At 39.6% G+C, this 14,846-nt stretch overlaps 1 protein-coding gene across 1 annotated transcript in view; it reads left to right on the top strand.

Annotated features, from left to right (window-relative positions):
• Positions 1–14,846, top strand: part of PDZD8 (PDZ domain containing 8) — a 69,321-nt gene that overhangs the window by 17,740 nt on the left and 36,735 nt on the right. Inside the window, exon 2 of the mRNA XM_047825173.1 lies at positions 7,409–7,534. Within this exon, the coding sequence (XP_047681129.1) occupies positions 7,409–7,534 (126 nt within the window). The remainder of the gene's footprint in view (positions 1–7,408; positions 7,535–14,846) is intronic.

Below are 14,846 nucleotides of genomic sequence, written 5' to 3'. Positions count from 1 at the left end.
AGATCATGACCTGAGCCGAAGTCGGACGCTTAACCGACAGAGCCACCCAGGCGCCCCAAGTTAATGTACATAATTTAAAAATCAAATAAAAAAATCACATGTGACAGGACTTAGTATGAAAGTCAGCAGTCACTTCCCTAAATCCTCTACTTTCCTAACAGAAGTCAGACTCTTCAGAATCAATCATTTGTAACTGTTTCTTTAACAAGTGTTAAGAGGTGCTGATTAAGAACACAGATTTGGGAGCCTGACTGCTTTGATTCTTATCTTGATTCTTACTGCTTACTAGCTGTATAACTTCTGTGTCTCCGTTTCCTCATCTACAAAATGAGAATTCATTACATCTCATAGAATTATTAAGAATTAATCATTGTAATGCTTGTTATACAGTAAGCACTTGGTAAAGTTAGCTATGCTAATTAGTCATGGCGTTACCTCTTTATTGCTCAGCAATGTCCCGTTGCTGTTCTTGATTTAACAACGTCAGACACTGTCTGTTGATTGACTTCCTTCTGAGGTAGGTGAGGATTTAGCTAGGTGATGGCCTCTTGCGTCTTCCCTTCTGCCTTTTCCTGATTTAGCTATATCACTGTTTGCAGTTCATGCATTGAACTGCATCCTTATTTGTACATAATCAATAACATTTGTGTTCTGTTCAGAGTTCTCTTCCTTGACCGGTCTATGTATTTACGTTGTTACTACGTCTGCATAATTTTTCTTTATTGTAGAGCTACCTAATATGCAGCTTTATGTTTCCTTCTCTGTATTCCAATTTCAAAATCTTTGTGCCATTCAAAACAATATGTCCCTACAGTCAAGTTTGAATTTTTTTTTTTTTTTTTACCTAATTGCCTTAACCAAATTTTCAAGATTTAACTAAAAAATTAACCTCTCCCTTCTCATTCCTTCTGCCTATCTTATTCATTCCCCTTATTTCCTAGAGATCTTCTCGGAGCCTTCATCACCCATTTCAAACCAGGCTTGTCTCTTGGCTTGCCACACACCTGTCATCTGGGTTTAGGAGATCGTTGCTTTCTGGACTTGGATCGACTCTTTTCTGGATCGCTTCTTTCTTGGTTTATGCCCTCATTTTGCTGGCATTTATTTTCATGTAACTTTTTAATAAAGGATGCAGTCTCCAGCAGTCTCTCTGTTTTCTTCTGTACCTGTTTCCTCATCTGTGTGAAATGCAGAAATGATTTGCAGACTGTGCTTCCCCATGTTACTTTGTGGATCAAGCACAGTAATATACGTGAAACCGTGAGCCGGGTCCTTGCCGGGTACCTTCAGGCCAGGTTTAGTGTGTTATTCCAGCAGAAAACTGGGTGGTGATCAGATCAACCTCAGGGACTACAGATCAGGCTCTGGAGTTAACATTTGCATTCTGTTGTGGACTGAATTGTTTCCCCCAGAATTGGTATGTTGAAGCCCTAACCCTCAGCGCAGCGGTATTTGAGGTGGGGCCCTTAAGGAGGTAATTAAGGTCCTTAAGTGAGGTCATAAGGATGGAACTCTAATCCAGTAGGACCAGTGTCTTTATAAGAAAAGGAATGAACATCAGGAGTGTGTGTGCAGAGAGAAAAGCCATGAGAGATTACAGCAAGAAGGTGCTTGTCTGCAAGCCAAGGAGAGAGGCTCACTAGAAACCAAACCTCCTGTCGCCTTAGTGGTGGACTTCAGCCTCCAGAACTAGGAGAAAATACATTTCTGTTTTTAAGCCACCCAGCGTGTGGTATTCTGTTTGGGCAGCCCTAGCAGGCTAATGCCGGTTTTGCCTTCAGTGTGTAGGATGTATGAGGCCTCTACGACTGTTGCTTTATGTACAGTGTGCTAATGCCTTGTTTGGGGGCTGTTGTAAGTATTAGGTGAACAAATAAATGCTTTGAGTCAGTACCTGATATAGTGACTATTCAATAAATCTTTGTTTTTCATAAGCCTTAAAAGTGGCTCTAAGTTTTTTTTAACAGAGGTGTGTCGTTTATGGTTTTATTTCTTATTTAAACACCAAACATTTACATATCAAAGCAATGACAAAAGAAATTATTTCTGGGTAAACTGGGTTGGGATTTTTCTTTTTCTTTTTTCTTTTTTTAATTTTTTGTTTTATGTTTGTTCATTTTTGAAAGACAGAGACAGAGCACAAGCAGGGGTGGGGCGGAGAGAGAGGGGGACACAGAATCCAAAGCAGGCTCCAGGCTCCGAGCTGTCAGCACAAAGCCCAACACGGGGCTCGAACTCACAAACCACGAGATCATGACCTGAGCCAAAGTCGGACATTCAACCGACTGAGCCACCCAGGCGCCTCCTGGGTTGGGATTTTTCTTAACAGCTTTATTCAGATATAATTCATATTCCATAAACTTATGTTTTTAAAGCTTCCATTCCAGTGACTTTTAGTATATTCACAGATATGTACGACCATCACCACAGTCCATTTTAGAAGTTTTATCACCACAAAAAAGAAAACCCCGTACCCTTCAGCTATCCTTCTCCTAACCCCCCCTACCACCCCAACCCTAAATATGAATGTACGTTCTGCCTCTATAGATTTCCCTATTCTGGATTTTTATATGAATGGAATCCTATAATTTGGGGCTTTGGGGCTTACTGGCTGCCTCTGTTATTTCTTTGTTTTTTCCATTCCCCTCTTCCTTTCCTCCTCTCTTCTCTCTTTCCCTTCCTTTGGCACTCCCATTACGTGTGTTGGTGTGCTTAATGGTCTCCTAGATTTCTCTAAGACTCAGTTCATTGTTTGTTGTTATTTTTCCTGGCTGTTCTTTGGCTTGTGTAACTTCTGTTGCTCTCTCTTCAAATTCATTAAGTCTTTTCTTCTGTCAGTTCATATTTATGGTTGAGAACCCTTTTGGTGGTGAAATCTTTTTCTTTTTCTTTCTTTTTTTTCTTTTCCTTTTTTTTTCTTTTTTTTCTTTTAGTGAGAGAGCAAGAATCTCAAGCAGGCTCCATGCTGTAGGGTTCCATCCCACAGCCCTTGGTTGGGATCATGACCAGAGCCAAAATCAAGAGTCAGATGCTCGACCAACTAGGCCACCCGGGTTAAGTGTGTTATTCCAGCAGAAAACTGGGTGGTAATCAAGTCAACCTCAGGGGCTACAGACCAGGCTCTGCAGTTACATTTCAGGTGCCCTGAAATTTTTTATTTCCATTTTTAGTTTTCAACCCCAGAATTCCCACTTGGTTCTTTTTTTAATGTAACTCCTATATTTTTTATTGATAGTCTCTATTTGGTGTGACATTGTGATAATACCTCCCTTTACTGCTTTAATCATGCTGTTAAAAATGTCTTGTGAACGTATTTCTAATGGCTCTTTTGAAGTCTTTTTCTGTTCAGTCCAGCACCTGGTCATTCTTCCTGGCGGTTTGTGTTGCCTGTTCTGCTTCAGGGGTCATGCTTTCTCGATTCTTTGCAAGCTTCACAATTTTGGTTGGAAATCAGATATTTAGATAATCTATTGTAGCAGCTTTGAGCACGGTCCCCCTCTCCCAGGGCTTATTGTTTATTTGTTTTTTAGTGATTGCCTGGGTTCTTTTAGTGCCATCTACCCCTCACCCTGCCGTTTTCAACAGTGCCCCGGGGGCACATATTGTTCCACCAACGAATCCAGTCGCATTGTGGCTTCTTTCAAGGAATAATTTTTGAGGTCAGCGTTTGGTACTTGTTCTGACCTCAGGAGAGATCCTCCCCCCGTCTTATTTCCTGTGACCAGGGCAGCCTTTATTTAGGCTGCATCTTCGTTAAATCCGTGAATCTCCCGGCTGCCTTTCGTCACCACCTCCCTCGTTCTTCAGAGCACACGTAGGGTTTGAGCTTCTCCATATTCTTTGGTGTATGAAGTTAGCGCCTCGGGAAGAGGTTAGGAGCTTTTTTAAAGCCCGCCTTTCCCTTTCCTACCCCTTAGCAAAATCTTTTGAGCCAGGGCACTGGCGCTGGGGCTGGGGACAACGGCCGGCTTCTCCCTGAGTGAGTGCCACTCCCACTCCAGAAGCTGGGTGCGAGGGGGCTCAGGGGTGGCAGCAGCCTGTCCCCTCTGGGCACAGAACCGTTGTGTCCTGGGGCAGAGCGAGGACGATGAGGGCTCCGGTGCGCTCCGTGCCCAGGGTGAAGTCTCCGGCCCACAGATCGGGGCCTTTCAAGGAAGGGAGCTCCCATCTCTCGACTGGCCTGGCGCTTAGCCTCAATGCTGGGCAGCGGGGGGCTGGATGAGAAACACTGCCGCCCTCCTCTGTCTCTCTCTGTCTCTGTCTCTGTCTCTCCCCCCGGGAGAAAGGCCTCAGGAGTGGAGGTGAGACCACCATGTGCCCAGGTGCAAGCGGTCTGGAGGTCTGGAGACGAATCTCTTCCTTGCTCAGCCTGCTTGGGGGGGGGGGGGGGGGTGGCCCGTCTTGGTTTAGACACCACACACTCTCACTTTTCTTAACCAAATTTTCTAGTCAAGAAAATTGACGAATAGAAGTTCTTCCCTTTGCTGTTTACCATTAGGGCCATTTCCGAGGCTTGAAGTGTTTTGTTTCTGTGTCTATGTTAATGACTTGCATCAGTTTTATTGCAGAGTGGGTCAGTGGATCTCTTTTGCTGTCATTTTATTTTTTTAATTTAATTAATGTAATGTTTGAGAGAGAGCGTGTGTGTGCACACAAGCAGGGAAGGGGCAGAAGGAGAGGGAGAGAGAATCTTAAGCAGGCTCTGGTGGGGGCAGGGGTGGGGGGTGGGCTTGATCTCATGACTGACGCAGAGTGAGATCACCACCTGACTCAAAATCTAGAGGCCTATGCTTAACCGACTGAGTCACCCAGGCACCCCCCCACCCCCACCCCCACCCCCACCCGTGCTGTCATCTTAGAAGTTGATCTTTCTGGGTTGGTTTTTTAAGGCTTCTACAGGAGGAAGTACAGGTAGCTTGTTCAGGGAACTTGAGTGAGAAAACAGTGACATGTTTGATAGGCTAACAGAAGAAAGGCTAATGAATCCTGAGGAAGGATAGTGCGGTTGGATGGGAAGACAAAACTAAGGGGTAGAAGTAGCCTGCTTTGCTGTTTGGATTTCTTTATTGGTTTGAGATACTTAAAGGCTTAGACTTCAAATTTTTGAAAACAGTGTCCTTAGAGGATGCAAATGTGTGGATTCTGTTTATTAGCTTGGTGAACAAATAGCTTTATCCCAGTGTTTAGTGTATTATTTTTATTGTTTTTTTTTTTTCCAACGTTTTTTATTTATTTTTGGGACAGAGAGAGACAGAGCATGAACGGGGGAGGGGCAGAGAGAGAGGGAGACACAGAATCGGAAACAGGCTCCAGGCTCTGAGCCATCAGCCCAGAGCCTGACGCGGGGCTCGAACTCCCGGACCGCGAGATCGTGACCTGGCTGAAGTCGGACGCTTAACCGACTGCGCCACCCAGGCGCCCCTAGTGTATTATTTTTAAATGGAATACATTTTTTCTGATTTTAATGTCCTTTTGTGCATAAACACTTTTAGCAAATGCTGCTAGAAGCATTAATAAACCAAATTAGATTTTATTCCATAGAACATTGAAGTCACACACCTGTGGGAAAATATTCTTGCTGAATTGTAAGTTTATACATGACAAGAAAAGTTGATTCGTAGAGCAGCTTTGATTTAGCTGCATTATTATATTCAAAGTTGGTTGTGTATATAGTATAGTGATCTTCGTAATGTTTCACAGAGTGACAGTCACATGTTCTACAGGAGCCATGAGGTTTGTGTGTTAAAAGCACTCAGCTACAACATTGTATTAGCATGATGAATTTAGTTCCTAATTTTTTTTTTTCCTTTCAAAAATTTGGTGCGAGTTTGAACCAAATGACTTCAAATGCAAATTAAGGAGCTGAAGAGGACTTTCTGTTTCCCATCTAGTTCAGAAGCAGGAGAAAAACTCAGGACATTGTTTGTGTTTCTGTCTGTCCCTAAAAAGATTTTCCTTTAATCCTTTTCACGGGGAAACCATAAAACAGTGTTTCTCCCCCTATGTCAATATCTTCCCGTATGAACTATAGTAGGCTATTATTTTCTAAACGTTTATTTCATTTTTAGCATTGGATTTTTATAAACAAGCTCAACACATACTTGAGTCCTGATGGTGTGCATGAAGGGTACAAACAGTCGTGAGCGTGTCACATTTGAGATTTCAAAGCATAAATGCACAGCAGTTTAAGTGACTGCAAAATAAAGAGTGAAAGCAGCGCGTGTGCTCTGCTGTGATCTAGGACCTAAAGCCGATTATGGAAAGTGTTTAGGATTTGTCTAGGCTTGCAGAAGTAGGGAAAACATCCAGTTGGTTCGAAAGACCTGAGAGCTGGAATATGCATGGTATCTTCTGGGTACTTGAGGCGACTGCACTTCCTAGAAAGGATGGTTTCTAATAGCGAAAAATGCCACTGGGAAAATAAATTGTGGTGGACCCTGAATGTGAGAAACCAAGGACTTTTGACTGTCTTTTTTGTGTGAGGTTAATGAGAAGCACTGAAGTTTGAAGCAGACAAATGCTGGGTCCAGTAACAGTGTATAAGGGGCATTGAAAACTATACGCTCCCGAGCCCAATTTTCTCTCATTTTCTTTGTCCTTTGCTTTAATGGAGGAGTATGAATTGTGTTTCAAATTAAAGATTTTAAAGGCTACAGTTCATAACTCAGCACAAGCTTCTCCGTGAAAACCAAAGTGTTAAACAATAAGCACATAGGACAAGCCTGAATTATTCATAGGTAACCGAAGTGTTATGTAATTTGGGCTTTGATGGAATCATGCTGGCTTGAATCCTGGTACTGCCACCCACCATGTGACATTGAACAAATCCTTTAACCTGTGAGGCTCGCTGTTCTCATCTGGGGAGGGAAGCTAGTCTATCAGCCCTCTCAGTATTGTGAGCTTGGAAAGCTTTAGCACACTGTCTGGCAAATAGTAAACGATTCTGATGCTATCCTTGCCGTCACTGATTGTTGTTGATGTCGTTGTGATGAGTAATCATTATCATGTGCTAATTACTATCAATTGTATTGTTTCCATGAAAAATGCATTCTGAATTTTGATCTTGTACTGTAGGGACACTCTTCCATCTAGTCCAGAAAGAATCGTTCTCCTGGCCCACCCAAGTTTTAGGGCCTAATGGGGATCTTCAGGTTTTCTCGTTCTTTTTTCTAAGTGTCCTGCCTTGTCACCGAGAGCATGCCAAAAACCCAGGGGGGGGGGGGGGGTCTGGGTGCCACAGAGAAGGTACCATCTGCTGCCAGTTGAGTGTGGTAAGCTTTGGATTTATGGGGCACGTGCAGTTTAGGTTTTCGTTTTGTGTTGTTTTCCTACAGATAGGTTTTGTTATTATGCGTTAAGCTGTGGTGTTTCTTGTTCAAAAATTTAGACTTATCTTTGCTTTTCTCAGGTTTAAGCCGTTTTTTCCATTCCAAACCTTGCAAGGATTTGAAGAAGATGAAGAAGAACATATCCATATACAACAGTGGGCACTTACCGAAGGCCGTCTCAAAGTTACATTGTTAGAATGTAGCAGGTATGTTCTTTGTTCCCTCATTGCTACATTATGGGAAAGTGCGTGAAAATTTATGCAAGCACATTTGTGTTTAAGTGCGGTGAAAATTTATGCAAGCACATTTGTGTTTGTTCCCCCATTGTGTTCATTTATGTATGAACTGTAATTCTTTGACCATGAGTTTCATAAAACTAGTCCTTTCCGGCTTGCAAAAAATTTAAACCATATTTTAGAAAGTATTCTAATGGAGAGGATCATTTATTCTTCAGTAAACTTTAGATGCTTGATGCTCTGTTGGCATATTTCTAACTTCCTATTGGAGAGTTGTTATATGTATAACATATATAGTAAATGTTACATAGTATAACATTTTTGAGATTTGTTTGTGATCATTGGAAATACCCTGAAAAGTTGCAAAACCAGACTTAGAAACCCCTGTGATTCTTAAAATTTTAGAGCTGAAAGGCATCTCACAAATAATCTTGCCCAGCCTCCTTTTTTACTTTCCCAGACCCATAAGTCTTAGCTATGTTCATATCCTGCTTAAACTACTTACTACGCTAACATCCTTACTTTTTTCCTCATGCTGGTTACCCGTGTAACCACCAGAATGAGCTTTTTAAAATGCAAATCTTCCTGTCACTTTACTTCAAATTGTTTAAGGGCTTCCCTGTTACTCTTAGAATATAGACGCAAATCCTTGCTATGGCCCACGTGCCCCTCTTGCCTCTCTAGCTTCTTTTTCCTCCCAGCCCCTCACTCCTAGCGCCTCAGCCACATAGGCCTTTCTCAGGAAGGAGTTTGGCAAATGTTTTCTCTCAAGGGCCACATAGTGAATAGTTTAGGCTTTATGATTCACGTGGTCTGTGTGGCATCTACTCAGCTCGGCCTTGTAATATGAAAGAAATCTTAGATAACAGGTAAACAGATGGACGTGGTATGGCTGTGTCTCCATAAAAGTCTACATAGGAATTTCATAATTTTTGTGTATCATGACCTACTCCTCTTTGGATTTTTTTTTTTCCAATCATTTAAAAATGTAAAAACCGTTGGTAGTTTATAGGTAACACAAAAACAAGCAGGGGGCTGGATTTGGCCCATGGATCATAGTTCACTATTCCCTGCCATAGATATTTTAAAGAACCAAGCTTCTTGTGTTCACAGCCCACTCTAGTCCAGGCCGATGGCCTTACCCCATGTTCTGCTCCCGGAAACCAGTCTTCCTTGCTGCATTTCTGTGACACTTGTTTGTACTACTTATTGGGTACTTATCACTTCTATTTTTATTTCCAGCCCATAATAAAAACAAGTGCCTGAGTACACAGTTCTGTTTTGTACCCAGTGTATTTGTGTCCTTGCTGATAGGTTAATTTTTAATATACTAGTAGTATGCTAAACTTTGTTTTTTTTTTACCTTGGAATGATTCAGTATTGTACATCATTATGTCAGAAAGTCTGGCTGCAGAGGATTTTTTTTCATCATAGAAGGACTAAATATGCTGTAGATTTTATGAAAGGGACTGCATCGTGTGGTAAAATGACACGTACATAAAAACACAGCTCTGCACAAGTCTGAGTTTTAAGTGGCTAAACTAATATGGTATGGTAAGCGTGAATATTAAATACCTAATTAAGATTTGGGCTGCTTCTAACATCTGGAAGGACATTTTTCAAGTGGTCTGTGTCTAAGGAAGTTTTGTCCTGATGTTCCTTTTTTTCTTTCAGTGAATTTTCTTGTACATTTACATTTCTTATAGATTCAGAATCATAACATTGGATTACTTTTTCCAAAATAATCACAGCAACTTTCAAACATTTGAAGAGCAGTTTTGGACAAAATTTTGTGCTTCTCCTGTATCTGCCTACTCATCTACCCATCCCCAGACCTGCAAAGATAGCCTTGAAGAAGATTTATTATTCATTTATTCAACATACATTTGTTTAATATGATGTAGATGAGGTGTAATAAAGAGATACTGTGCTAGGAATTTTTATGTATATATTTATTTTTAAAGTTTATTTGTTTTGAGAGAGACAGTGCAAGCCAAGGAGGGGCAGAGAGAGTCCTGTAAATTCTCTTTTTTAATGTTTTTATTGTTGAGAGAGAGAGAGGGCAACGCGCCTGCGTGCGGGGGTTGGGCAGGAGAGAGAGAGAGAATCCCTGACACGGGATTCGAACTCACAAACCAGGAGATTAAGACCTGAGCTGAAGTCAGGAGCCTGATACTTAACTGACTGAGCCACGCTGGCACCCCTGAATTTTATTACTTTAAAAGTTTTAGGTCTCACACTGTAAAGGGAAGTTCTTTTCAAATTATCTGAAATATAGTTTTGAATTTCCCAGGTAAAACGTTGGGGGCAGAAACACAACTTTGTAAAAATTGGTTCTAACACTTTTTGTCAGAGTTTAAAAAAAAAAGTCATTCTGAATTTTTTTTGCACTAACGCTGACTTTCAAAGCACAGATGAACTAAATTGCTGTATCCGTAGCACTATTGGAAGACTAAATTATTTCCAATTAGTGTTGCAGTCATATTACGATGTTTTTTAGGTTTATAATTTATTTTATAAATTCCATCTTAAAGGATTTGAGATATTTTGCAAACAAAATATAGGCCCATGTGCATTTAAATAGAAGATAAATTATATCTAAAACAACTGTATAGAGAAGAAAAGCTCAGGTTTCCGGCAGCAAAGGAAACTTGATGGACTACTTAGCTCTTATTTCGTGGTACACTGTGCGTGGTTTTTGGGGGAAAAGAAATTCTGGCACTCAAGTCTAGAGGGATTTGTCATATACGTCTTTGTGTTAAGACAATGATGTAATGGATACATTTTCTTTTCTTTGGCTGGTTTTATCAACCAGTTAGTCACGTTTTAAACAAACTAAGATTATAGTTGGTGAAGGCAAAACTATGAAGTTTTGTTGTGTGAGAGCTCTGTACTCCAAAGTAGTATATTTAGGATAACCTGTCCCTAATTATAGATCGAAGGAGATTCTAATTAAGGTCAGTTCTTCACTGAGTCACACTGAGTCTGTGTTTTGTCAGCAGCTTCTGAAGTGTTGTTTTGGTTTACTGGGTTCCAAAAATACATCATTTAAAATTTTTTCAAGTGTTAACACAAAGAAAACCACAGCAGTTGACATTCTGCTCTATACCAAGAGTCTTCCCTTATTTCCCAATTAACTATTACCAGCATGGATTCATGGATTCCTGTTTCTTTCTTTACTGTCCTTCATTATTTTGGTGCTTAAATTGTCCTCTGTGGCCTCTAGGAGCCCCTCAGACTGACTGCTGTATGCTGCCTATAGCATAATCCTGTCTTTTTTCTTCTTCCTCTTCTTTTCTTTTTTAAGGCCTTTATCACTTTGTGGTATAACAGCTCTGCTAGGTTCATTTTGTTTCTTCTCTGTCACAGTCCTGGAATCAGCTGTTTTTCCAAAGAGCCCTAGTTTCCTTTAGTAGAAAATGATAACTAAAAAATCAAGATCTGGGTGTTGGATGTATTCATTGCTACTCATATATAACCAGAAGCCCCTTTAGCAGACAGTTAGGAAATACATGTGTGTGTAGACACTTACACGTATATAATACATACAACACATACGTAATTTAGAAGTCATGAATTCACCCAGTTCTAGTACTTCCAATTCCAGTTCATTCTCACAGGGCTTTCCTTGCATTAGTTCTTACCCCTTTCGTATTTTTGTCCCTTGAGCCCTGGCTCCCAATAACATCAACAATTTACTCATTTGCTTAATTCTTTAATACATCTGAGATAGTTTCAGAATTGCTTTGTCCGTACAAAAAGAGAAAGCATACTTACGAAAAAGAATTCAGGATTTATTTGCAGTTCTCCCCTACTTTACCCAAGATTAAGGGCATCTGGTCAAGTACTGTATTCATAAATTAGGTTAGTTTTCCCCCTTCAATGTGTTATGTTATTCATTTGAAATATGGTTGGGCTTATTTTGTTGTTGTTGTTTGCTTTCGGTTTCAGTCTCCCTCCCTCACACCGCTGCCTTTGCATCCTTATTGATTCTCATTTTAATACGTATAGCATTCACATGCTTCCAAAATTCAAAACTATACAAAAACATATACAGATAGTCCTTACTCAGCATGGAACTGTGTTAACCAAAACCTTGCATATCAGAACAGTGGAAAGTGGGGACACTGTTCTCACATGCAGTAACTCAAAGTAAGGACTGCCTGTGTGTATAGTCATTCAGATCTTCTGTATCTTTCCTGATTTTTTTGGTCTAGTTCTATCAATTACTGAGTGAAAAGTGTATTTAAATTTTCAACCATGACTATGAATTTCTCTCTTTTTTCTAGTTTCATTATTGGATGCATATGTCTTCTTGATATATTGACCCTTTTACCATTGTGAAGGGCCCCTTTTTGTCTCACAGTATTTCTTGTCTTGATACTTACTTTGTTTAATATTGATAAACCTGCTACAGTTTTCTTATGTTTATTGTTTGCATGGTTTCTGGTTTTTTCTATAATCTTTTACTTTAAGTTTTTTTGTGTCTTTATATTTAAATATATATTACAGACAGTTCTTTTATGTGTAGTCTGACCATCTCTGCCTTTTCTTTGGAGTATTTAGTTCATTTATGCTTAATGTAATAAGTTGTATTTCGGTCTGTCATTTTGTCCTTTAGTTTTTCTCTCATCTGTTGGTTTGGTTTGTTTCTTTTGGTTTTTTGTTTTTTGGCTTTTTTTTTCTCCTCTGCCCCTTCTTTCTATTTTTCCTGTTTTATGAATCACATATTTTTAGAATTTAGACTTGATGTAGACCTTCAATTGTCAAACAACACAGTATCTATAGAAAGCACAATAAAGTGAAGCATTATTATGAAAGGAGATATGCTTGTATTAGGGGAGGCAGCTTCAAGGTGACATTTTGATGTCCATGTTGTATAGTAAAATGTTTAGTTCTTCTGTAGAGAAGGCTGTTAACATTATGGAATTTGAAATTCAGTCTGTTTGAGAAGTTACAACCACAAAGTATTTCTAGCTTGCATTGATTGTCAATCTTTTCATTTAGGTTAGTATTGTTTGATTCTGTTCACTTGGTTATTTTTTACTCTAGTGTTAACTGGTTTTTGTTTGTTTTAATTTTTAAATATTTGAGAGAGAAAGAGCATGTGAGTGGGGAAGGGGCAGAGAGACAGAGACAAAATCTGAAGTAGGCTCCAGGGTCTGAACTGCCAGCTGTCAGCACAGAGCCTGATGTGGGGCTCGAACTCATGAGCAGTGAGATCATGACCTGAGCCACCCAGGTACGCCAAGTGTTAAAACTGTTTTTTGTTTTTTGTTTTTTTAAAATCTTTCTAGGGCGGGTGGGTGGCTCAGTCAGTTAAGCTTCCTACTTTGGCTCAGGTCATGATCTCATGGTTTGTGGATTCGAGCCTCGTGTCAGGCTCTGTGCTGACAGCTCAGAGTCTGGAGCCTGCTTTGGATTCTCTCTCTCTCTCTCTCTCTCTCTCTCTCTCTCTCTCTCTCTCTGCCTCTGCCCCACTCATGCTCTCTCTTTCTCTCTCTCAAAATAAAGATTCTCTCTTAAAAAAAAATCTTTCTGAAACAAATAAAGCTAAGTGTTAACTTTATTTCCTGAGTAGTTGATAAATGGATGTTGTTATATTATCTGCATTTACTTGTTTGACATTTTATCTCTTTTAAAAAGGGAAAATGTGTAGCTAAATTTGAAGATACTTTTTGGAACATGACTCTGCAAATACTTATATTATTAATAGCATTTATTATCTGTAATATATATAGTAGGCACTTTGCATTCATTATTTCCAACTCTCGGATATCTTTACAGGAGTACTATTATTCTATCTACTTTCTAGATGATTAAGATCTATAGGTTACTTGTCCATCACATCCTGGCTAGAATTGGAATCTAAGTTTGTCTGACTCCAAAATCCCTCATTCTTTCTATTTTCTTCATAACTTAAAAAAAAAAAAATCTTACCAAGGAAAACTGGTTCTGAAATTCTTCATGTTATGTTAGAAGTATACAAAGTTTGGATTTGAGGGCAAGTCATTATTTTTTAAATGTTACCTTTTCAAGAAGATGGTGGGACAGAATTGTGTACTAATAATGAAGTATCATTTAGATGAAGGCTGAAATCTTTTCCTTCATGGGAGGAGAGATCAGAAGAAATTAGCTCAAATATGAGAATTTAAATTTGTGTAAGTGGCTGTTGAAAAATGGAAAGAATTTCTTGGAACTGTTGCTGAATATGATTCCTAGAGGTCTTTAAAGCCGTATACGTCTGTAACTATAAAGGACTGTGAATTTGACATAACCCCACCAAATGAATCCGATTCCTATAGAGATCTTGAGACTATCCCTGTATTTATTAGCTGCTAACATTCCTCTAGGGAGAAAAGAAAAAAAATCGTAGTTTCTGTACATTTCTCTAGGGTAGAGTTAAATAATCCTCCCTATAATTAGGTTGCTTTTAACTAGAAGCAGACTTTCCAGAAGATTCCAGATTTGGAATTTATCTGTCCTGTGTTTCTTTTCTTCCCCCACCTCCTCTTCCCTAAGGTTATTGTGTCAGAAAATAGTACTGTTTCTTTTGTAACTGTATATATTTGCTGCTGTTTCATACAGCAAACATAGCTATTTTATTTCCTCTGATGTCTGAATTATAAAGGAATTTAAGAAAATTAAATAGGAACTAGCTGACCTAAAACCGAAACTCTGGTTTCAAAGGCCAAACTCCAGAATGTTTTAAATGTGATGTTGGCTGTGCTCTTTACTTATATATGATACCGTCAACAAAACTGAAGTGAACTGTAAAATGAACTGTGGTCAGAAAACAGAATTCAAAAGAAGATCATGTCTTTGAATTTTCCCTCTCTTTGTACCATTATGCCATAACTGTCAATCACTGCTTCTAGTGTTTTTTTATTTATAGAAAAACATTTTCCCCCTTTTTTCTGTCAAAATTTCTTGAATTCATTAATCTCACATTTATGTGGCCCAGACTTTCACTCGCTGTGTGATCTCGGGTAAATTACCCAACTTCTCTGTGCCTCAGTTTTTTAATCTGTAAATTAGGGTAATAATAGTGCCTGTTTCATAGAGTAATTGTGAAAACGGAGTGAAATAATAAATGTAGAAGCTTTTAGCCCTGCCCGGCAGTAATCGTTGGCTGCCACCACTGCTCCCAGTTCTTCTGTCGCTGCTGCCTTCACTTTGTGTCCACACTGCGGTGAATACAGAAAAGTGGGAAGTCCAGTGCCCGAACTCTTGAAACTTGAAATGTAGGTGGGGCTAGCAGACAAATACATAAACAAGCCAA

This window comes from Prionailurus viverrinus, chromosome D2 (assembly GCF_022837055.1).
Source record: "Prionailurus viverrinus isolate Anna chromosome D2, UM_Priviv_1.0, whole genome shotgun sequence".
Lineage (NCBI taxonomy): Eukaryota > Metazoa > Chordata > Mammalia > Carnivora > Felidae > Prionailurus > Prionailurus viverrinus.
The sequence above is the reverse complement of the archived record's forward strand: the minus strand, read 5'-3'. Positions and strand labels throughout refer to the sequence as shown.